Genomic DNA, 26,303 nt, shown 5'->3' with positions numbered 1-26,303 from the left:
TTGTTGCCTGTGTTCAGCTGTTGTGTTTTAGTATAATCCAAATAGGAATAAGGAAGGTTTAAGTTACTTTTCTGGCATGCGTCACCTCTTATGAGAGTTTTTGTGTTGAGCCCTGGAGGGATGAGGAGGGGTCTGGGGTCATAATGAGCCTAACTGATGTTATTAGCAGGTCATCAGCAACCTCTGGAAATACTCAATAGGCATAATCACCTCTTGATTGACAAGGGTCAAAAAGACACTCACTGTATTAATACCCCAAAGTAGTAAATGGAAAATGACTAATACAAGGTAACATCTTAACACTCACACTGAAATCTTTTTAACTAGCTGTGTGTCTATGCAGATTTATGTATAAATGTATGTATGTGTATTTGCATTTTTATGTCTGTGCTGTGTGTGTGTGCAAATTAACAAACCTGTCTTCCTCAAGGGGAAGTCGTCCTTGCTCTCTATGGGTGATGGCAGAGTGTACTGGCAGGTGGGGGATGTGCCGCCCAGAGGTGGAGAACTTTGGTCCAGTGATGTGTGGTGAGAGGACCTGATCACACAAAAATACATCAAATTTAAGAGATGGCAATAGGATGATATAGATGATGTTTCTATGTGATTTAAATATAGTATCTGTATTTGTATCACACTCTTTCAGGCCAAAACAACAGAAAATACTATGTACCAGAGTTTTGGGTGGTGGATGAAAGAATGATTCACTCCATTGCTGGCAGGGTCCTTTGCTGATTTGCTCAACAGAAACTCTTGGAGTTTCTGCTTCACCTCGGTACTGGCCACCGCACCTGTGAGACCAGAAGACCGAACCAAAGGGATTGGGGTTACCCTAAGGCTATGACTCATGATATATTGTTGCCTAGATAATATTACAAAATAAACTTTAACCTTGTTGTAACTTGTAGATTTCCTAACCTGTTTTCCTATGTCACATTTAGCTTACTGCTTAACTTATTTTTTCAGATTGAGTTTACACTATTTTCCAGACCAGTCACAACTAATGTAGATAGATCTCCCCCTAGTGGTCTAAGAGCACTATATTAGTTTCAAGCTGCTAAAGTTATACTGCAGAGAGATGTTCTTTCCCACTGGAGGGTTACAGTTGCAGGGCACAGTTTCAAATGACCTGACCAGACAAAGTCATAAATCTAGTCTATTATTAGCTATAAGGTAAAAACAGAAATGAAATACTATATCTGAAGCTATTTTCATCGAAAGACATTTTCTCCTAAATTCTAAGCTTAAATGTCACCGGTGGCCAACCTTATGTCATCAGTTGCAAGTACTAGTTAAGTACCATGTCATCATCTTAATCATCATTATATCTTTGGATATTTCTCTTTATCTGATTACTAAAGTAAATTTCAACTTTGCAGTTTGTCCTTGTTCCCAGGAATCCTCCAGGACAGCTAGATCTAACATTGAGAAATCATGTGTCCAATAGCCAGAGAGACATGAAATCAGAACAGTTTGACCTGCTTATGAATAGCAATTAAATTATCCCATGAAGTGAGAACGATATACTATACATGAATTTTTAACCTCACTACTATGCTGCCGAATATGATCAGCACTCAGAGTGCCATTACTTCTGGTAAGTAAGAGAAGGTGGTCTTAAAGGGTTGCTTCACAGAACAAACAAAAACATATATTCTCATATATTTATATTACCTGTAGATAGTTCTGGTTTTATATACACAGCTTTTGCGATATCTGCATTTGCTGTCACCCCAGAACAATGGAACAACATTTTACCGCAGTTGCCTCACCGCTGGATATCTCAAAACCTTAGAAAATAAAATCCAAAATATCTGCATGACTACATACAACTAGAGGGGTGTTTCTTGTAATTTAGGTGGACTGATCCTTTAACACTTTAATTGTGTCATTTTGATTTCAACGCTTGTACTTAGTTTTGTCAAATATTATTGCGTGGATATTAAATGTTGTGTATACCACTTTCATTAAAGTATAGTAAATACATTAATGTGGACCCCAGGATGAGTAGCTATTGGTGTTACAACAGCTAATGGAGATCTAAATAAATAACAATCAGGCCAAAGTAGTCCTTGCAACTGGATGGCAAATAAATACAGCAAGTAAAAACACCTCTTTTACAAAAAAAATATAATTGTATGGCTAAATTATAACATATATTTAACATGCCTACAAAGGAGTGGAGCCCTACTGCAATCCTGCCACACGGTTTGAAGGCTATTATCCTAATAATAATAACAGAACATGTACATGAACCAATGCGAATATACCAGTATTTTCTCAGTTAAGTGAAGCATTCAGCTACAGTAAAGCATTCCTATCCAGCTGTTATATGCATATTTTGCTTAGGCCCCACTCTAAGGTAATGCATTAAAAAATTATTGAAAAGGGCGAGGGTTACGATTTGGGGCCCCATGCTTGCTTTTGCCTGGGGCCCTCAAATCACTAATTCCACCCCTGATGGTAAAGAGATGGTGATGATGGCGGTTTCGAGCTCTTACTCTCTCGGGAGCGCTCCTTGCCCCTGAGGATCAGGCTGGAAACATGCTGCTCTCGCCGATGCCTCTCCTGCTCCTTCTCCTGCTGGTTCTGCTGCTGCTGCTGCTGCTGCTCCAGACGACGCTCCTTCTCTGCAAGTTCCTGCTGCTGTTTCATGGCCTGGAGCTCCTGCTGGAGCTGAGAAACACGCAGGCCTCAAGCATGTAGAGAGCACACTGATAAATATATTTTTAAAACGACAGTGGCTTATGTGAACTTCTGCAGTTTCTTTTTTGCTGTGATGGACTATTCTCTACTTGTCTGTAAAAACAAAACTCACGCTGTTCTGTAATGTATTGCTCAACACTCTGCCTTGCTGTGCTGAGTTGTCTCTTCTTTTCTGCACTCTGTAATGTTGTTCTGAGCTATAATGTTTTTGTACTGATCTGCACTATGCCATGCTGTGTTGTGCTCTATTGTTTTGTACACTGTGGTGCTGTGCTGTGCCACTGTGTACACTGCTGTGCTGTCCTCCACACAACTGTTCAGTGCAATACTGACCTTGAGGTGCTCCTGGAGCTGAGCCTGGTGCTGACGGGTCAACTTCTCATGCTGCTTCTGGAACTCGCTGATAAGTAGCTGCTTCTGGATCTGCTGCTGCTTCTGAATGAGGAGCAGCTCCTGTTGCAGCTGCCTCTCCCACAGTCCCGGGTCCGAGCCTGGCCCTAGCATCCTCAGATCAGTGCGCAGATCCAACGGAGATAAGGGCTCCACAGCCAATGGCACGTCTGGCTTAATGTCCACTGTGGCCCACAGAGGGTAAAGAAGAGAGAATAAACAAGAAAAAGAGATTTGTCGTTTCCTTAATAGCACCTTTACCATTTAAATCATGCAACCCAAGGTGGCTGTGTATAGTATATCTGTATATTGCTGCAGAACAAAACATGTTTAGAGTTAAGGAGGGCAGGAAAATTAGGATTCTAAAATTGAGGCATGGAGTTTTAAAAATGAAAAAATATAGAATGAAGGGGAGAGAAAAAAAGGACAGAAATGAGGAGCACTGCTTTCTCTCCCGTGATTCTCAAAAACCTGCAATTATAATAGTTTCTGTAAACAAACATGGGATCACATCCGTCAGCATAGAGTCTACTGGGAGCAGCTGTATAACAGACTCAATGAACATTTGGCACGAAATGTTGAAGTGGTCATTTAAAGTATTTACATAAATCCAATCATCCCACTGTTTGATAAATAAATAACGGGAGTCCTTCTCCCTGTCTCTACCAGAATATCATGCAGATATTCCTTCTTAACATAAATTATTTAAGGCAAAATAGTGTGTTGTGAGCCTGAAACCCACACGTGTTTGTGAATTCATGTTTCCTGTGATCTTTCTATCTCTGTTCTTGTGTGCAGACGCTGCAATGTGTGCGCCGGTAAGAACTGCCTTCGTCTTTGACAACTACCTCCATTATAAGTAATTGCCAGATACAAAGTTAGAGGGCATCCCTTTGGTCTCCAAGCTCTATATATAGGTTGTTCCACAGAGAAAATCGATTGCCAGTTAAGAACAGAGGAGACAGGGCTTCTTCATTTCTCTATTCCATAGAGGATGATTAGTGATTGTACAGTATTTTTCTTTATCTTCTTTACGCTTCTGTTTTCATCAACATTACTGTATCTAGTTGAATCCTTGCTACAGTAAGAAATGAGTACATCTTTTAACCAATTTTAGTTATTAAATAAGGTATTTAATCCTATATTTGATCAGTGATTAAATAAAAATGTCCAAATCTTGGAAAAAAGTACATGTTAGTAATGCTGATCATGATATGATATTCAAGGAAGGGTACGCATTGTCCAGAATGTATAATGTCTCTTCCATTTTGAGGCCAGAGAAATATTCAAACCTACTTAAAATTCCAGTGGCTGGAGGGAGATTTATTGAGTGCATTCATTGCCGTAATCTTCTCAAGGGTCACATTTGAGGGAACAAATACAAGCAATGTTACTACACCACCTGTTCTTTGGAAGCATGAGAGAAAACTAACACATTGTAATTTATATGTTCACATAAATAATCTTGTGTTGGTCAAGTCATGCATTTATCCTTATGAACTATAATAAAATGCCAATAAAAACGAGTTTAAACCTGCCAAAAGAAGCAGCGTCAGTCTACAGTAGCCATCAATTAAGAAGCAGTGTCCTCCTGTTCACTGATGCTGTGAAGCTCACTGGCGCCCATTTGTTTTGTCATGTAGCCTGTTTTTCATTGCCACCATTCCATGTGTATGCGGCGGTGATGATTATAAATAGAAACATAAAAGCAAGTGGCGCAATCCTGGTCTGTGACAACCCCCACACCCTAGTATCCACCACCCTAACTTGCCGCTGCCATGGCAACGCTGGCGACGTAATTATGTCTCCCCATCCTGCAGATATCGAGTCTCACTGCATGTCATCTCCTGCCTACGGTGGCAATGTGACATGTTGACTATTATATCAGCCTTTCAGCTCTTATATAAGAAAGGAGTCCCCAGCAGAGGGAGAGAGAGAGAGAAAGCATTACAAAACCCTCCAACACACACACACACTGTAGCGATTCAGTGGCTAAGTGATAACTTGTCTTAAAACATGTTCAAAGAGTGAAGACAGCAAGAGGGAACTCCCGTGCTGTCATTTTTCTCTCTGCATTCTAAAAACAGCTCCAATCAAAAGACAGAGCAGGGCAACGGCTCGGCAGGCACAGAGAACAGGCACCTGTAGAACAGACCCTTCTCTCCTGACAGGGAATATTAATCTTAGCTTGTAAGTACTTGACAAAGGACTCTTCTGTAGCAGGCGCTGTTCCAGGGGCAGCCGTGAACCTGTGAACCATTGAAGGGCTCAGACTGTCAGACAGCCTTAGTGCTACTTTTGCCTAATGGACCTAAATATAGCAACAAAAAACACCTGCTGCCTGGGAGAATTCACCACTGAAATGTCTAATTAATCTCATATTTCATTCTGTACCCTCACTGTGACTGGCCTTAAGGATCTCCACTTTGATCAGCACATCAAGCTGAGCCTCCATCAGAAAATCTCAGACAGTGGTTTAACAGGATGGGAGGGGGGGGGGGTGAGGAGGAAGAATGTGAAAGCCTAAACCATAGGCTGTATGAAATGGCCCTTGAGTTTAGGGCTAAAGTACATTTCAGATCTTCTGCTACGTTATGAACCATCCAGACCTCTCAAGTCGTCTGGGACAGGTCTGCTTTCTGTCCCCAGAGTCAAAACTAAACATGGAGAGGCAGCTTTTAGTTTTTATGCACCACATATATGGAACAAACTCCCAGACTGGAGGTCTGCTGCAACTCTCAGTTCTTTTAAATCAAGACTGAAGACTTTTCTGTTTGCAGCTGCCTTTTATTAAATCAAATAAAGATTAATTTCTTACACTGCACTTTAAATTTTACTCTCTTTTTTATCTTGTTTTTATTTTCTATTTAACTCTTTTTAAGTGTTTTTAAAAGTCTTTTTATATTGTCCTATGTTGCTTTTATGTTTTATGTAAAGCACTTTGAATTGCCTTGTTGTTGAAATGTGCTATACAGATAAACTTGCCGTGCCTTGCAGAAACCACAACAGCCTCATGTGCCCGTCTGCTCTTGTCCACTCTCCGTCCACTGTAGGTAAGCATTGTTCGAGCTCCACTGACACCTCAACCTAATGTATAATTTAACACTTACATTCCTCATGATTGACATTATTCTCTGTGCTGACTGAAACAGAGAAACGGTCAAAATATGCATGTCAATGTACCTTACTCAATCACAGAATACATTAGACCTACACATCTACTGCCACACATTTACAGTTGATATATTTATGTCAAACTGAAACTACCCACAACTGAAATCTGCTGTTTCTGTATTACAAAAATACTCCTTAGGCAGAGAAGAATACGGAACCACCAGTAACTAGGGCTAAAAATAAATGCTTTTCTGAGCAGGGTCTTAATATAGACAATGTGCGAAAGACTGTCACAGTTGTGAGGCCGCCTGCTCAATTTAACACGGGCAAAAATAAAAGCGCAGTGTTGCATTCATGTAACTTTCGGGTCACTTTTGAAATGATCACTCGCAAAGAAGAACCTGCCACTTCTGGTTCACTGGTCCTATAGTGCCATCGGTGATCATAACCCTTGATATGAAAACTTTTTTTTCAACTGAAAGTGAGATGTCTCCTGATTGGTGGAAAGTGCACAGAGGTGTCTCTAGGCACTGGTAAACAAGAGATTTATGAATGACAGGTCCAAAATTTGTTTTTAGCACAAGGGAGCGACAAGCACCCTGCCCCATGCCCAAATTCCTCCCTGTGGAGGGCCTGCTAAGGGGGGATAGGGTGACTCATGGCCTGTGACCACACTCCCACTGAAGTGTCGCACCGCCAGTGTCCCCAAAGTGTTTATTTCTATAACCGATCTGCCTCTCATTAGCCTTGGTGGTGGTTAGAGTGACAATCACAGCCTTAATTTGAGATGTTGGATGTCTTTTTTTTTTGCCTCAGGCCACATTAGCAGACTTCCGACCCTGGAGATAGAATAAACACACATCACTAGTGACGTTCCTATTACATGTGAGGAGTCTAAAATACATAGATACATATAGTAAAACATTAGCAAAATATGTCATTATGCAGGCTCATATTGGACTTTACCAGTTTTAAGAGCACCATGACATTTCAATGTAATCTTTTTATATCCCGCTAGCACATGAACTGACAACTAATGTGAAAAAGGAGTTATTAACATTGTAAACATTACCCGCTGACTATGAATGGTGCAGCTATTCTTACATTTTAACAAGTTAATTTGCACCTAGAGGTACCTGTTGGTGTCACTGAATAAAACTATCATTTTCAGATGTTAACAAAAAAGCTGCTACACCAAAGACATTGTGTTTAGTGTTGATAGGTAAGTGTTGATAAAGAAATTAACAGTTTCACTTGTTATTAAATTGTGGAGTTTTCTTGTATACAAACAAAAGTTATGTTTACATTCAGTGCTACTCACCAAAACAAACTGTGTGTATCCTTGAGGTCTAACAAATGTGTCAAATGCATTTCCTTCCTCATTAAACATTTATAAAGCCGTTTTTTAAACTATTTTAAGTCCAGCATTGTTTATATCCATGTTTACTAGCTATCAGTCTTCTTCTTCCCTGTCTTTGCTGGCACACTGCAACATATCCTGGCGTATTACCGCCACCTGTTGATCAGTGGAATAATGTGACGCCATTGGTTGGACTGTGTAAGTGCCTGCTATCACGAGATGAACAAAACGGGGACCAACACATAGAAAAACAGCTCCATAGCTGGTTCCACAGGGAACCATTAACAATTATTAACATAAATGTTTATTCATTTGTTTTACAATAATAATAATGCACATTTGTGCAAATGTTTTTTTTGCTTTCACAGTACATTGCTCTGAATTATTTCACTGATGCTAATATTGATGCTAATATTGTTGTTACAGTTTTGCAATAGTTCCATTTGCAAGAAGTTAAAAAACAACACTTGGATCATAAATGTTAAGAATCATATACCTATGAGTTGATTTACCTTGTCATTAGTCTCAGTCTCAAATCTTTGGCAGCAAATAAACAGTATAAACAATATGTATGTAAATACTATGTTACATATGGTTATGGGTTGTTATAGTTAAGGGACCTGCTTTTTACAGAGTTTCCTCATAACTGCTTTATGGCTCAAACAAATTATGACTAGTACAACCCCCAAAACATCGCCACATTTTACAGTGTAGTTCACTATTAGTACTGAGTTTGTTTTCCAGTGAAACATATTAATCTGTATAAAGGACAGGTGTTGAGAGCATCTTAACCCAATGTGGTAGTGACCATGGATCATGATCTTCAGATAGTGTATATTTTGTTAATGAAATATCAGTTTTGGCAATATACTTAGCCTAATGGCACACTTTGTGTTTACACACATTGTATGTTGTATGCATTTAGTGTGCACTAGAGATGGTTGCTGATCTAAATTCCCTGTCTGACAGTATAAATAGAACCAGAGATACAGAAGATGTTTGAGGGCAAAAATAAGCTGATGCTTGGGACTGCAATGTGGTGCTGGATCTCTCATTAAGTGCCTTGTTATTTTGAGCAGCTGGCATGTCTAAAGCAAGAAACAGGTCTTTATTTTTAAGACTCAGGCTCGTCCTTGCAGCTGAACCAGAGCTGCGGTTTGCAGGCTATCTGCTAACAAAGAGAGCTGAGCTGAACCACCACGAGCCTTTCACTGAGAAGGGCCAGGAGTCCAGTCGTCTCGTGTCCTGCCATCATCCCAAACCGACTCACAAAACAACAACACACAAAGCAACATATACTAAATCTCTATCCAAGCAAAAAGACGGAGAAAACCCAGGAAACTGTAAGATAATTAGTAAGTTCCTCTGTCATTATCGTATCCTCTGTGGACAACATTGGCAGCGGATCCTAGTCAATAAAATTCCTAATAAATCAATCAAAAAGAGTCAATTGCCTTAATGCCGTGAGCCACAGCAAAACCTCCAACCAGAGGAAAAGCATCCCTTAAAAACCTTAGCCATAAACTGTGCTTTTCTATGACATGCATATTAAGAGAAACAGAAAAAAAATATGCAAAAATGTATTTTAAGTTCGGCTTTTTGTTCAACACGTTCTTCACCTAACTATTACTAATGGTTTCAAATAATAAATAATTTCATTCTTATACTGACCAACTACGATACTGAAATAAAATCTCATATTCATTTGTATTATTTTGCATGGCCTCTTTAGTGGTGAGCACTTCCAAAACACACGGTGAGGCAACCTGAATGGATACAGGATACAGAAAAGAGGACTTGAAAGGTGCAGCATTGTTATTGTCTGAAAGGTCCCTATTGAAGGGAGCTTGCGTGATATTTTAGATAATATGTCGCACGCAGGGGGAAGTAATTAGTTTCCCTTGTTGGAGAGCCCATCTGAGGACCATTTTTGTCAGAACTTTGATGTTACTGACACTAATCAAAATAAAAATGGGATTATGCCCTTTATTTTCATGTTCTACTTGAAATGTAACAGCAGCGAAGTAGAGTATCATATAAAATGTCAAGAAGTTTGCTTTAGAAAACAACTCACAAATGACCTATTTAGCTGACACAAGGATCACTTCATCAACAATATTCGTGACAATAGATTAATATCCTAAAACATTAATACACAGCACATAATAAACCCACCCTCGGGTCTGTCTTAAAGGGAATGTGTCTGCTCTACCAACAAAGCTTACATGACATCCAGTAAACTCATGCAAAAGCATCCTGGAGTAGTATTTTTAGACAGATAATGTTAGTCACTGTCAAGTGATTTACTATAAAGTGGAAAGAACAAATTAAACAGGCAAATGACAGAATTCTCTGCACATATCTGTTCCAAACCACTGTTATATCAGGAGCATGCCGAGATGGAATGATAACGCACAGACGTCTAATCTTAGCAGGCTAATGCCATAAGCTGAAAATAACTCTCACCTAAGAATAGCTGACCCACAGAATAAGCAAGGAGCCCGAATTCAGGCGCTCGGTATATCTGTTGTTTGGTTCATAGGCCGCTAAGGCAGAAGAAGAAAGCCCTGCTCCTGTAGCCTGATAGTCAAATAACCTGCTCTATTGAAAGAGATGGAATGTGTCATCTCCCTGTCATCCTCCTGTCTTATTTTTAAATCTCCTCACGCTTAGCCCACTGCCTCTGGATGTTTTCAGTCACCGTTTTTGCTTGCCTGAAGTCAGACTTAAGGCGGTGTTTTTTGTTATTTTGATGTGAGAGTTTTTGCATTATCTTTAACACCAAAAATATTGAGTAAACAGTCAATGTAAAAAATCTAAACATTAAACAATTAGTTTAAATGACTTGACATCATGTTATCCCCTCTTGCTGTTAGCTAATTGTAGATAATTCTAGTGACAACTTAAAGGTCATAATAGTTTTTCAGTAAATGCAGCACTCACATGACTCAATCTGTACTTTCTCATTATACATGCTTCTCAGCAACCCACATGACAATGCTTTCACAGAGTTTTCACAGAGCACAATGCTTCGACTCTGGACTCATTTCCAGAGACAGTTTTTACGTTTTTCAATAGCCACTTGCTGAAAAAATCTAAGCAAATAAGGTGTGACTCATCTTGAGTCAATACAGTGAATAGACATTAGTCATACTGATGTCAGTCATGTACTCTTCAATTCAATTCTCAGGTCAAAAATAGAACAGTCAATGTCTGTGGTAAATATCCTGAGAGAAACCTTTCAGTTGTCCCCTCAGTATTTCTGTCACAGTTTTTCCTGTTCCCTGAAAGGTGCACGCTGTCATGGAAGCTCACAAAACACATCCCTTTCATGTTCACAGTGACTCATTTCAGGCAACTAGAGCATGGGAATAATGTTAACACATTTCGTAATTTTAGTAGAAAAACAACAGTCTATGCATGTTTTGCATATGTTAGGATAAGCAGCACATTTTAACACATTACAAGACATCTTTTAACACAGATTAAGGTAACAATCCAACTAAGAATGACAAATCATAAAGCAGCATTTATCATCACAAGAGCAAATACCTTGATTCAGGAAGAAGTGCCTGATCCTACCACGTAGCTGTGCTGAGAAGCTTTGAGTTCTCTTTTCACACAGAATTAGAGACCGGTTGAGCGCAAAGAGTTGAGAGTACGTGAGAGAGGGACAGAGTGAATGTGTGCGAGTCAGGCACAGAAGATAGCGGAGAAGTAGGAACAGATTCAGTGATAGAGGAAAGACAGAGATTGGAATGCAAAGAAAAAGAAGGATAAAAACTGAGATTCCTCAAGAGGAGTAGAAACACTGGGCTGTGTGATCACCTGAGTTGTTCACGTTGTGCATCTTGCTCTGGTAGGGGAGCTGCTGGTGTCCAACGCGCCGTTCTGTTGTGGAGAAACTTGACTCGCCCTCGTAAATCGTCTGCAGCATACTCCACTCAGCGCTCAGGTCTCATTGCAAGCCTTGCGTTTCCTGTCACCAAGAGCCACCCCTAAGCCACTCAGGGGAGAGACCACGACAACAAGCAGCTCTCTCCCTCCCTGTGCCTCCTTGTCTGATAAACCACTCGCACTGTAGAGCAATAACAGAAACTGCACACTGCAGGGCTGCCACTCTCCCGGTGTCCTGCTTCAGTCTGATCCAAACACTAACACAGTTTTAGGAGAAGATGGCAAGTCCAGCTTTTTTTTCTTATCTGCTTCTCTCTCTATTTCTCTCCAGTCTGTGGCTTTTTCTCTCCTCAGCAAAGTGTCTGAGCAGAGACTGAGAAAAATGTAAAGCTGAGTTGCAAGTAAAGCCGTGTACTGTGCACTGAGCACCTCGCTGAGGCAGTAACGAAAGCCAGGGAGGGAGCAAGCTTCATTTGCATGTGAATCAACAACTGCGTGGCCCACAGGTGACAGAAATAGAACAATGGCCAGCCCTGGCTAAAAATAGGTCAGGCGAGGCGCGGGGATTGGAGCAGCATTGATGCGTTTAAAAATACCACACCAAACACAGCTGTCTTCTTCAGCTCCTGCCAGAAGGCATGTCTCCTGACTCCCTCTCTGCAGATGGAGGCTTGATCCCCCCCCACCCCCTTTTTTCTGATTTGTTGAACCAGTCTCTCTCACTCAATCTATTTTTGTCCTTATTTTGTTCTCTCAGGTACATAGGTGGAATGATCCATTTCTTCCTTGATGTACTTAAAGAGGTACAAGTAAAGTTACCTCTGTGCAATATATGTTATGTCAAAGTTTCTGTAAGACGGCTGCTTGTCTTTTATGTGATACACAAAACATAAATATATAATGTTTTTAGAATTTTTTGGCAAACAGTACAAAAAATTATATTTCAACAAACGCAATCAAACACAAATGCAATAGCATTTAGGTAATAATCTTCATTTGTGACAAAAACCCAACAAGATGTGTTAGTCAAGGGAGATACCAAATGAACGCTGTGTTCATTTAAGACTCAGAGTGTAACTTCACTGCATTAGCTCAGTGTATGTGTGGGGTTCAGTGTGAATCCAGGGCAGTACTGCTACTCAGGAAGCATGCTTTCAGCTAGCCAAGGAAACAAACTGTAAGGTGCCATAACAGCATGATCGCAATTACGTAAACCTCTCAAACTGTGTCAAGAACACCTCTTCAGGATTACACATCCCATTTCCTTGAAACACCCTTGATACTGTATAATGGGGGATTTTCAAAATTACAAACAAAGCACTACAGTACACATATACATCTCAGGAATTTGAATACAAAATTTTGAGCACCAAGTAGCTATATAGTAGGGCTTTTTCAGTTAATATGACATCCCAAACTGGCCAAGATCCATTGTTAATATAATCTGACTGCAGTCCATAAGAGTCAAGTCAAATGTTCTATCTGACCACTGATGCAGGGCTGGGTTTGTGGCCATGCAGCCTGTGCCTTTAAATTTTTCATCTTCCTTCATAATTTGACCTGTCCCCCAGCCAGGGGCGTGGAGCCAGTATGGCTATTTTTAGGTCCTGAGCTCTGACGACTAGGCTACAGAGACACAGAGAAGGAGTTTTACTGTGTTGTTTCAGCTGGACAAACATTTAACCCCTCAATCCTTTTATCACAGCACAACCAAGAAGCCAAGAAGGAAATGCAGCACTTGCAGGCTCGCCCCAGACATAAAACAACTACCCATGTATGACATTGTACTACTTGATTATTCATAAACAGAGAGAAAAGAACTGGGCATATATTCATTTTGATTCCCTACTACTTCTCTGTAATCACAAAACTCAAATTAATTATCTAAATAAAATATTTTTCATCTTCGTTTACTGTATGTAATAGCTGAGAAAATTTTCACAAATAGAACATTTTGGCAAATCTATCAAGAAATGATTACTCCAGTCTCCCCTTAGTGACACATCATAGTGAAACAGATTTAGCTCTCCTGATCTTTGTGAATTAGTTTTGACATTCAAGTTGGATAAGATGGTGTGAGAGATAACAAGCCTTCAAGTCCAAGGTAATGATGGCTAAAGACCCAGAGCTCCATCTGTCACAGTATCTGTCAGAGCAGGCAAGCTCTGACCCTGTGGGGTGACCTTAACATAGGCTAAGGCATAATTGATCAAAAGAGGAAGTAAGGCTGTCACATGAATGACAATTATTATTATTATGACAATGGAATCCTTATTCATATGACATGACAATGTGATTTTGTCTGAATCTTGAGCAAATCCTGAAATTAAAAGGTCAGAATATATTTTGCAATGTTCCTGTTACTGTGATTTTCCACTATTACATAATTAAAATGCTATATGCTGCAAACTCTAAACTCTAACTCTCAAAAGAGACTATTTTTGCCAATTAATTTTGATCATTAATATCTGGATTACTTTAATTTAATTAATTTATTTGTTAATTGCTTGTTTAGAGAATGTACTGCACAACATACATATATGTGTGCTTTATTTTGTCTTACAAAGGTATAAGAAATCAAACTCACTTCTCTGCACTTCTATGTAAATAATTAGTTCCCAGAATCATCTTAAAAAACCTTGGTCAAGCTGACCTACTGCTCTTCACAAACACTGAGACATTTCAGCGGGACATGTTAGCAGCGATTAACCTACACTTTTTATTTATAACTAGCTTCCTGAGGCTGATGAGGATTGTGGGATTGGAAATAGCTCTGTCCAATAGGCAGGGTTTAGTAAACCTGCAATGTGGCAAGCCCATTATAGCTCTTACTGCGTCACTGGCGGCCTTTGTCTACTTTAGTCCTATTAAAGCATTTAAGTGTGAACGTCAGCGTCCCTGCTGGAGAGCCACTCCACTCTGCTCTCCAGGGCCAGGGCTCGACTGTCTGTCACCTCCCTCATATCAAACACAAACTCTGTGTGTGTATGTGGGTGTCTATGTATGTGCGTGTATGTATGTTGTGACATCAGAGCACCGACGCGGAGTGGGGGAATATTAGAGATGAGGGAACAAGTGGGCCAAACCAGTGAAATGCCCCTAGCACTTTCCAAATTTAAATGAAAGGCCATTATAGCCTATTTCAAAGAGCAAGACATGTCAGTATACAAACACACATACACATGCATCAATACACACTCCATCATCATGTTATTTACTCCAAATTAGTCAATTTAAATTATCTATTGGGACTAGAAATATAACAAAGAGATACTCCCACCATGATACTTCAGCTCTTTCCATTCTATTTCAAGAAACTGTGGTCAGAACCTGGGGACTTGTTTTTTTCTACCAAATAAGCTTGCTCACATTACCACAATTACTGTACCAGTTCCAAATCAACTCCCAAGTTCTGTGGCTTAATCACCATAGCACTGCTGCCTTGTGACACACTGTGCATGATGAAACCCAGCAGGGAGTCAGACTGGAGAAAGAAGGGAGCTGAACTTAACTCTTGCAACAGATATGAGGGGTGGACAAACCCCGCTCCTTATACATAAATTGATCAGACTAGAAAATGGTTTGTTCCCCTTAATAGCGGATATCGGAGGGAATGAGTCAGCCATGTTTTGTTGTTCCATGTTCTCTGAAGCCCTCGTGTATCAGAAGGGGGTTTTCTATTGTAAAATAGACTGATCACAGAGGGACTCTCATAGCCCTCTTACACAATCTTAATACACATTTCTGTTTTAATGAAATTCATTATATCCACCTCTCTGACTTCCTACCTATTGCTTGTCTTCCTGCCTGTGTGGATGCAGAGTTGCATCATGCCACCCTGGGAGGACTGTGGTGGATGTGATCATTGTCAGGTGCTGATTTCTTCAGTCAGAGGAGATGTTCCTCCCAAGAGAGGGCCTGCATACTAACAGCAACATCTGACGTAACCCCCCACCCCGACTTTCTTCTCTCTAGTGGCTACCCCACAGCTCTGGGGGCAGCCCTACAGGAGGGAAATTACCTCTCCACACCAATTACCTCAATGCCCACCATCTTACTTACATCAGCCCCTGATGAGTCACCATTGCTAACTGTAGAAGAGTTCCTGGATCAATTTAGGGAGTGAAGCCATGGCACATTGCTGCCCCCATCTCTGCATGTGGACTACAGCATGCTCTTTTGGCAACCAAGCCCAGCCATTCTACCTGCTAAAAGCCATGGGTAAAGTTTTGTCACTTCAAACAGCCCATATTCCCGTCAGTCTCATAAAAGCACAAAGGCACTACAACTGTTGATTTGATGGTAAAATCTAATTAGCTTGTACATCTGGATGTGTTATGTGAGCGTGTTTCCCCACTAATGATTTGGGCGCTCTTGCTTTTATTGGGTTACTCTGTCTGGCGTCCTGTGGTATTTCCTGTTGGACTTTCAGGGTGATATAGAATGCACTTAACAGGTTGGATCAAATAACATGAAAAAAGATTTAAAGGCAGTCATGTTTGGTACTTAATCTTGAAACATTGCCAACAAAGTCTAATAATAACAATGTTACATGGAGCCCATGCAGGTTTATGTGTTACATAAAAAATACAGAGATGGTGCTATTCAAAGCAAGAGATGAATCAGCATATATCCTTAAAAGTAAAAAACCTTTCAGAAAAATGTGTTCATTCATCTGCTGTGAACCTTCTATCTGAAATGTGAGAGAAAGACTGAACCATATCAGAGTTCCAAAAAGCCAAAAAAAAACAATTTCAAAGCAATTTCAAAGCATCCACTTATTGTGCACTGACCTTGAGGTCAGTTTACTTTCTAACTTTGAATAGGTCCCTGATGCCGTGCCTTCATCTACTGCCATAGGCTTTCTAAAAATAGAAGTGGAGCACAAAGCCATGCTGGAAACAGAGGGCAGCTCTCAGTATTTTTACTGATCAATGTGCTCATCTCTGCTGGAAACCATTGATCCACTGTTTGTATCAAATTGACCATGTTGTTGTTGTACAACTTCCACCCTACATTCAATCATGACAAGCCCACTTCATGTTCCACTTTGTCCCCCTTTCCCAGCACCTTCTCTCAAAGCAATACAAACTATGGATCCTCTAACGATATTCTAATACCAAAAGGCTTAGCATTGATTAGAGCCTTTGAAAGATCTTTCTTAATGTCAGCTGGCATTTTGGCGAGCTATTAACCAATGAACATGAAACAGGATTCAGAGGAAACTTGTCTGAAACCACATTGTGCGGATTCATTGCATCAGTGGCTCTTAGACCTACATCATTGAAATGCAAGTCAAAAGCCTTATCTGTATCAGACAAACACACAGGCACAAACAGACACATGTGACTTTGATGGAATCCAGTCAAGCTTAGCTGACCTTAGACAATCCCTGAGGGATTAATAAAAACAAAGGTTCTCTGTTCAGAGGCATCCTTCCAATCCACATCCTGCTAGTCGAACCCATTTATGAGTGGATAATCATAGCATCATCCCTCCCAAGTGCCTTGGAGCTATTATCGTAATATGATAACAAAATATATATTTTTGGTATTACCACAGCTTTTGACAAAACATTTGTTTGTCCTTTGGCAAAATACCAGCATTGTTATTTCAGTCACAGGAAAAGTACAGGCAGTTTTCACCCAAGTTCCAGATTTTCTTTTAAGGGGACAAATCTCACTTCAGTGACCTGAATATGTTATGCACATTTATCAAGGAATAACCCAACAATAATAGGTTATGCTTACTGCTTCATTGCTATTCTGGATTTGTCACTGACCTTTAAAGACTCAAGCAAAACTCCATTCATGCATTTTAAAGGTCCATCTAAAAAAGCTTATCAGGAAATCAAGTTTACTATGGGAAGGGTGGGCTGACGCTTATTGTCCAAGCCACTTCCACCTACGCCACCACTTCTTTACTTGACCACAGTACAGTCATAGTACTCTCCTCCTGTGGTGTCTCAAAGGTCCCAGATGCAACAATACCTCTGAAAAATAGCTCTTCCTCTGATTATTAAGGTATTGCTATGCATACCAGGAATGTCCCACAGTGCACCCACCACCTCTGTTACAATGTGAATGTCTGGACTGCTCCATATGCATAAACCTGGTGGAGCTTTGCTAGAGTGACCTTGAGTTTCTGGATCTTATTACAGCATCATTTTCATATACATTTTTTCCACCATAGTTACAAATTCACCCTGATGAGCTATCATATTCTTATGCAGTGCAAGTTACTGGCTTATGTTACACAAACTCCCAAGTACAATGTTCTACTTTTGCAGTTCCTATGAGAGTGCCTAAACAAGTCAGACAGCTCCCTGTTTCCTTTCTCCCCTGAGAGGCAAAGGCATGGTTCAGGGGTCATCTAATTTGTTTGGTTGGAAAACAAAAAATAGTAGTGCTACAGTTGATTCAATCACAGATGAAATTTTTTGTGTGGTGTAAGTATTCAGCCGCATGCTGTTTTTCCACTAAATCTGAATCTCTCTCTCTCTCTCTCTCTCTCTCTCTCTATTTGAGATTTGTCAAATCACTTTGAAACAAGTATGTTTTATTGTGGTTTGTGTCATTGCATAGGTTGTAAGAATGAAGATATTACAAATTCCTTATACGTCTTATTGTCTCTACAATCCATTCTCCTATTTGTGAGTTTTATCAGCTTGACTGAGACTAGAAAGCGTAGCAGTATCTAAGACAGCAGAACTTGTAATTGTGGGACACTGTCCAAGCAGGGTAAAACCCCTGGTGGATCCTTCAGCAACAGTGCACCCTGCAGGTTGATTAAAACAGGAACAAGAAATGAAGAAACCAAAGAATGCCTAGAGATGCTAGAGATATTACTGTGAACTTTCCACACCAAACTCCAAGGACCAGGAAGACAAATACTCTGACACACAACAAAGACTATGCTAAAGCAACTGGACACGAGAAGAGAAAATGTTGCAAATGCACTGACAGCAAGGAGATCCAGGAGCACAGATACTGTAGAAACACAAATAAAGACACTCACTCTGCAAACAAATATACATGCACAGACAAATACACATGTACATACACGCACACAATTTCACATAGCAATGCCACCATGCTGTGCTTGGGAGTGGCTGCTGCGTTCCTGACCTCTGCCTTTCATCTCAGATCCAGTAACCACACTGACTTTTCAACCCAGCCTCTTCAATAACACAGAGCCTAACAATCATTGGCTGTCTCTTTTATAAAACATGTAAAAATTACCAGCACAAAAACTGTTACAATTATGTGATCTCCTCAAAGCTGTGTGTGGAAAAAAAGATGAAATGAAGCTTAGAACATGGATGATTCCTTTTTAAGTATGGAGATTCCTACCTTTAAAAGAGCAAAATAGACCTGATAAATATAAGAGAGAACAAAAAACTGCAAGCATCCTTGGCATCTTCATTTTCTTTTTTTGGTCTGATCACTGATTCAAGATGCCATTCATTGATGTTATTCTGTGCTTTTAAACACATCTAAAGGCTGTGAGTAAAACTTCCTCTTCCAGATGAGTGTCATTTTTCTGTTCTAAAGAGAACATAATGTAGCTTTCAGGCCTCCACTTTTGGAAACCTTACATTTTGTCAGTAGCTTTGCTAAGATAATGCCCCTCAAGGCTACAAGGGAGAATTTAGAGAATGCTCTAATGTTTTTACCTCAAAGGGAGTAAAATTTTCTGTTTTGGAAACAGATGGGCTGGTAACCCTTTCACACCTATCTGGCCACAGAGACCTTTACGAGGGCTCTGCTCTTAGATATCCAGCCAGTGTGTCCAATCTCTGTGTAATTCCTGGATCCGTTTGTTCTGCACATTTCACGCCAAGTGGGGAGGGGTTAAGGCATTGACCTCCTACAGGCCCATAACTCACAGGATGGGCTGAGAGAGGTGGCATGTACCCATAGATGAAAGGTAACAACAAAGAGATGTTTAGCATGACGCATAGCAGCGCAATCTGGGCCCCATAGGAGGGTGGGATGGCATGGAGTGACAACTAGTGGGCCTGTGAAGTCTGAAGTTTGTCTGTTTCTGCCATCAGGGAAAATAGCCCCACCCTGTGACAGTTAAGTGACAATCTGCCCATTAGGCTGGGCATACCAAGAACTCCGAAGCACAGCTCATTTATCACCTTCACTGATTTCACCATGCAAATTTGACAGAGCAGGATCAAGTTAGGACAGGGGCACTCTCCATGGTGCCTGTCAATGGGCATACTGACAGACAGATAAGCAGATGGGTATAAGTAGATAGACAAGACAACAACATAAACATATTTAAGGATTCAAATAAAAAATCTCAGTTGACTGACTTTAACTAAAGAACAAAAAAAATGCAAATGGAAGTCATAAATATGTTGCTTTAGCAAAAAGCATAGCATATTAATCTATCTTGAATACTCCAGGCAGAAGCCTTAAATCTCCCCATTTTTCAACCACACAAGAGGCCTCTCAAAGACATGAATGATTCATCTCTCCAACTCCATTTGGACAGGAAGTTAAAACAAATGGAGGCAGGTCCCCCCAGAGAGGCCAGGGGTCTACAGTGGGGCTGGATGAACAACACTGAGAACACCAGGCTAAACCCACCAAGGTCTGTGTCTCAGCTGCAACAGGAGCCAGATTCCCCCTCTGGGCCACTGCTCTCCTCCTACTATTTATACAGAGAGAAAAATATTCTTCACACATACACCACTACCTACTCCTTTATTCACCAACAGTCCAAGCCTCAACTCTGCACTGTGAGAACACCTCTGACTTTTTCACCCTGCAGGGGAGCTAGAGGAGATATATTATCAGGTTGGTTTAAGGATTGATTAAAATGTTTTCTGTGCATGCAACTGCCTTGAACAGAATTGCTGTTAATAACTTGTAATTGCAAAAAAAAAAAAAAACCAGAAACAACAAACACTAAGAGCATGAGTGAGGAAAAACTTATTTAAGTCAGAATAGTTTTGTGGCACCTGGGCTACATTCAGATTGTCTGCACAATGTCTGCTGTACAGCCACACTCTTGCTTCCACTGGAGCAGCAGTGGCCAAGAACAGCAAAATAAATAAAAGTGTGAACATGACTCTCCATTTCTTGTTCATGAACAACACACTGAGATAAAGCCCAGGACTACCCTTCACATGATTCTGCTAAATCTCAAAACACATACAACACACACACACACACACACACACACACACACACACACACACAGAAGAGACTAATCAAAAACAGAACTTTGGGGCAATATAAAGTATAAAGTTATATTACTTACATTGTAGAGGAAAAAAGCATCTGCTATGAGGTTTGCTAATAATGCACATGATCAGTGAGTTTAGAGGCTTCAAGTGGACTAAGAAAACAGCATCATGAAGTATGTCTGTAGCTGCTCAGCAGTGATTCCTGATTTCTAACATCACCTGTGAATATGTTGGGCCACTGCCAGATCAACAAGGCTCACAACTCCTGGCCACTCCAGGTATTTCCCTATAGACTGACACCAAGATGCTATTGTACCATCCTGTAATGTCATTAGTCTTAACCTGGCATCTTCAGCACGTCACCTTTTCAATAACCAACAAAACTATCTTGTTTTCAGTTGGTGAAAATGTATTTTACTTTTGAAAATACAAGTTTTACAAGGGTTATATGAGCCTAAGAGGTTAGAAAATGTTCTCAAAGCAGAGAAAAAATATATGTTGACTTATTAGAAAACATAACTCAAAAACTTACAGATAGATGTAACAAAGTTTTATCCTAATGGTGATAATCTGTCCTGTTCTTATGGGTGTCTTGAGTGGATTACAGAAATGATAATCTTGTGGCAAAAAAAGCCTTTTATGTAATAAAGACAGTGTTGTATATCAACACATATTATTGCTTGTTTTATTTTGTCATTTAAGCTTCCTGGACCGTACCGATGAAGAGAACATAACAATAAGCCATTGCAGAACAGAGACCAGCACCTTCCTCTGGGCATCAACAACACCCCTCCTCCCACAAAAACTCACTGACCCAAACCCATTTTTCCAGTCTAAGAGAAATGTCAAGTCCAGACCTAGAACGCTTCTCTTTGAAGGGAACATAGCAGCCAAATATAGCCTGCTAGCCTCTACGCCTCCTGACATACATCAGGCTCTACGGGTTCTGCTAACAGTGGTTAATTTTGGCTGACTGCCATGTAGTCACTTACTATTAAACATCATAACTATACAAAGAAAATTATAACCAAGCAGTGGAGTGTACACCAGTGTTGCCTGGTAACCTAATGCCATGTTGGGGATTCATCTTGTTATGGAACAGAAAACACTTACAGCCAGAGCCAATAATAGATCCTGGACCACACAAAAAATAGTTTATGGGTGTCAACAAGCATGGCCAACATGAAGTTGAGAAACATATCATGAGAGATGTATATTTAAGAAACAAATCTAACTTCGTAGTGTGTGTTTTTAAGAATTTTGTAAGTGTTTCTGTAATTGCGACCACTGGTTCATCTGTCATTTTTTAAGTGAAATGATGGATAGAATGAGAGCTTATTTCCAAGTGTGAAATCCAGCTAAAGAACACGTTGTGCTGACTGGCACTGGATGCTGGGTACGAATTACCAAAGCTGTTTGTAAGTCTTTTGGATCATACAGAATTACAAAAATTGCCCCCTACCTAGAAATATGTGGATCATGCCAGAATTGCAAGAGCTAACATACAGCTAAGGGCATCGCAATGACATACAACTTAAAACTCAGTACTAATGCTACATGCTCATGGTTGGTTTTACTATAGATTTTATGCATGCAACATGAGAACATTACAACTAGGCTAGACATCCTAACCGTAACAGAAAATGGGCTCCAATGGATCCCAAAAGGCTATAATACATTATGAGTTTGGTGTCTTTTGGGCATCATACATTTACCTGTAATTGCTTTGTATATACACAGTATGCCATCATATGTAGTCTATTATGAGTTTTGGGACTCTTATTAATGTCCCATAATGTCTTACAGTACAACTGTCTTGAGTTCTGTAAACTAATGAAATTATAAAGCAAATCAAACTATCTGTTCTAAAAGAGTCATGACATGAAACAACATGCATACATGAAACCTCTTCATAATAATCATTGCCTTATTTAATAAATTAAAGTCCTGTGCTGAATATAGAACTTATAATAGCTATAACCTGGTCACCCAAAACTCATAATAAATTATGACATATTCTGAGGCTAATACAATGAAACTCTACTGTGCTGTTAAGTGCTTTTAAAGTGTTATAAACAAATAAATATATAAGGTGTCATAAATGTCAAATAAAATTGAACTCAGTTTTATTTTGGGAAGACATAATTTCTTTTATGGAGATTCTTGGTTTCTTAATTAGAACATGCCACCCTACCTCATTTACGCCAATAAATGAGAAACAAAAACTCTAAACCTTCTGACTCTGGCTTTATACTAGCTAGGAAAGCAGGTGTCCACATCTCTATGGAGAATCTGTTATGAACTACTATTATTAAAATACTACTATGTACTGGCAACCTTATTTCTTAGACATAGCTCCTTCACAAAGCAAACAATCCTATTTATATTCTACCATATGAGTCATTTATCTATGTATGTTTAAACTTTTAACATACACTGTTTCACTGGCACACCTGTACACAGACACCCAAGTACTGTACAAACACATATACACACAGGCTTACAGTTGTGTTTTTACAACAATTGCTTTGTGCCAATTTGAGGCAGAAGATTGGCGCAATCATTTTGTCATGTCATACTTTACGTCACCCGGCACAAATCACCACAGCATTTTTTTTTCTCTATTGGAACTTCAATTTCTGCTGCGTGACATGAAGGCTGCCTTCACACTGTCACGGTCAGTCAAGGATGGCACACAAACACAGGAAATAAATCTGCAGTGACAAACTGTTATTCATCACTTTGGTTGTGAAAAAAAAGGAAAAGGCATTGTATTCTCTGCACTTCAATAAACAGGCTCATGCTCACCTCTTATGTCATCTCTGCTAGTAGCTGACTGATTATTCTGTGGAGTCTATATAATATTTTTACTGGTACAAATCTGACAAATGCCAACTTAAGGACAATAATAATAATCTACTATAGTTAACATGCATTACACAGCAGGGATGTCATGCAACATGCTGCTTCTGTGAATACTGCTTGCCAATTGTATAGCCGAACATGCCAACTTATCAGGTCCAGTGAATAATTCACAGATGCCTGCCAAGACTTGTTCTATCGAAAACATTTTGTCTCATTAACACATTCATTGGTACTATGAAATTATGTGTTAGGCTAAGTGTAAGGTACTGTTAAAATGACTTTCTCTCCCTGACACTGCTCAGATGGTACCTGCCCCCTCAAGCCATCTGAGCAGTGCAGACATCTGTGAGCATTAACCTGCCAAGAACAAGTTTAATGTAAAAATATTATAAATATTCTGAAATGGAAAGACAGCTGAAGGGTCATTTGGAGTGGCTGTGAAAGGCTTTCATGTCAAGTATGAGCAGTGTTTTTCTTGTGTCGCTGTCTAAGTGAAAATGTCATGTGTACACTGGAGGGTTTGTGGTTCTTGTGTTTTTCTATTACCTTGCTCAGAGACGATCGAAATGTTTTTGTTGGAGTGACATGGTGTCCAACAAAAGAACTGAGAACCAAACTAACTTTATAATATAACCATCATTACAACAGCTGCGCTGTCAATTAACTTTCATTTAGTTACTGGCATCTCAAAAGATATTTAAGAAAAAAATAAGCATGAAGGCATGTTCATGACTTCATCTGCTTGTGTTTGGAGTTTTGGTTCTTCAGTATCTGTAAACACAAAATATGCAGGAAAGTTGCTGTAGATTCAAATATGTATTTGTTACATACATATTCATACACAGTACAGTGTGCAGTTAAATGCTTATCTCCATAGACTGTGTGTATATTAAAATAGAGAAAAATATACAGGATTTTTTTTTTTTTTTTTTTACATTGAAACTTTTTTTAGGCAAAATAAATTAAGAAAAACAAAGGAGCAAAAGTATGTACAATTACTTTTATTAAAAAAGGTCTATCTCTGTAGGGATCCTTTCCATAATTTTGTCAGACACTTAGAATAACAATCTGAGCCTGTCACTGGCAAAAACAAGCACTTTTAGTGGATGTACTCTGACCGGCGCATTTGTCCACAGCAGCCTTTGCAGCCCGTTTCGCGGCTGCCAGTTGATGTGTAGCACCAGAATATTTGGTGAATTAAAGGTCCAGTGTGTAACATTTAGGAGGAACTATTGGCAGAAATGGAATATAATATTTATAAGTATGCTTTAATTTGTGTATAATCACCTGAAAATAAGAATTGTTGTGTTTTCGTTACCTTAGAATAAGCCAGTTTTTTTTCTACATAGCAAGTGGGTCTCTTTTCACAGCGGTCACCATGTTGCACCGCCATGTTTCTACTGTAACCCAGAATGGACAAACCTGGCTCTAGATAGGGCCATTTGCGTTTTTTCACGGATTTCACAGCCACCGTAGTTTCTCCTACACGCTTTGAAGGGGAGGGTGATGCGAGCAGTGTTCAAATGGTTACAAACACACTCCTACACGTTGGACCTTTAAGGGTTCATTTCGACCAAACCAGAGTTGGTGATTGTTGGAACAGTTGAAAGACTAACAAAGACAGTTTTGGTGAGTTTTATTTTGTGTCTGTCCAGTTTGAATGAAGTGTGTTTTACATGATCTGTGATGTAAAATTACTGTTTTTCTCAATGGAGTCTGATGGGCTATAGAACCCATTTTTTGGACTGAAATGCTGGTGCTCTAGTGCGACATTTAGTGGCAGTGAATGTCACTTACAGCTCCAAGTATATACTTAAAAAGTGGCTATGGAACATGGGGTATGAAATATTCAGTAATATGGGACATAACAATGCAGAATGTGATATAGACATTGTAAAGGATAGAAATACAGAAGTAAAGTGTACGACATTATCAGTGGTGGACAGTAAATAGGCCTACATTTACTCAAGCTGTAACCAAGTACAATTTTGAGGCACTACATTCTACAACATTTCTGAGGGAAATAGTGTACTTTTTGCTCCACTAAATATATTTAACATCTATAGTTTATTTCAGATTGAGATTTTACACGCAAAACATATGTTCAGTATATAAAATATGATGCACTGCAATATATTAAACTACCCAACAATGTATAATGCAGTTAAAATTAGTTCCACCTCGACCAACTACAACATCAAAGTACTGCTTTCATGTAAATGCGTCAATAATAATGATCTAATAGTATACTAATAAAACACTAAAAGGGATCATTCTGCATCATGAGAATTTATTTTTGATACTTTGTTACTTACTATTTCTGTACTTTTCCTTGATTAAATTTGTAAAGCAGGACTTCTACATGTAATTTACAGTATACTGTGTGGTATTTGCTTAAGTAAATTATTGGAATACTTCTTCCACCACTGGATATAATGTAATGTAAAGCACCTCTGAGAACAATGTAAGTATAGTGTGCTGAGATGTTTTATGGCTATAATTAGTAGACTCATAGTTGTTCAAATGTACATCACACTGTTCACAATCCCAAAAGATTGTTTTATCCAATTCAGTTTATTATTTAATATCTATATTAAAATATTAGTCAAATCAAGTCATGTGTATAGTTTGTGACAAGGGGTGATGCAGGCCTGGATAATTGACGGGTTTTTAAATAAAGACTTCAACCACGTTTGGTGAGATCATATATCCATAAGCAAATCTATTTATTGGTGGCAGCCTGCACTACAATACCCTACATCTGGT

General features: G+C 39.5%; 1 protein-coding gene across 7 annotated transcripts in view; it reads right to left on the bottom strand.

The window, feature by feature from the left end:
- The window catches only part of hdac9b (histone deacetylase 9b), a 44,359-nt gene that overhangs the window by 12,373 nt on the left and 5,683 nt on the right, over window positions 1-26,303 (bottom strand). The window contains exons 1-5 of one of the 7 annotated variants that reach the window (XM_044207503.1): window positions 11,399-12,104; window positions 3,040-3,281; window positions 2,502-2,676; window positions 674-791; window positions 417-538 (exon numbers count right to left, since the gene is read on the bottom strand). In XM_044207503.1, coding sequence (XP_044063438.1) covers window positions 417-538; window positions 674-791; window positions 2,502-2,676; window positions 3,040-3,281; window positions 11,399-11,507 — 766 coding nt within the window. In that variant the 5' untranslated portion in view covers window positions 11,508-12,104. Of the gene's footprint in view, window positions 1-416; window positions 539-673; window positions 801-2,501; window positions 2,694-3,039; window positions 3,282-4,630; window positions 4,844-7,531; window positions 7,601-11,122; window positions 11,377-11,398; window positions 12,105-26,303 lie in introns of those variants that run through there. The other 6 variants (XM_044207502.1, XM_044207505.1, XM_044207506.1 and 3 more) reach the window with 6 other exon arrangements.

The sequence above is a fragment of the Siniperca chuatsi genome, linkage group LG9 (genome assembly GCF_020085105.1).
Source record: "Siniperca chuatsi isolate FFG_IHB_CAS linkage group LG9, ASM2008510v1, whole genome shotgun sequence".
Lineage (NCBI taxonomy): Eukaryota > Metazoa > Chordata > Actinopteri > Centrarchiformes > Sinipercidae > Siniperca > Siniperca chuatsi.
The sequence above is the reverse complement of the archived record's forward strand: the minus strand, read 5'-3'. Positions and strand labels throughout refer to the sequence as shown.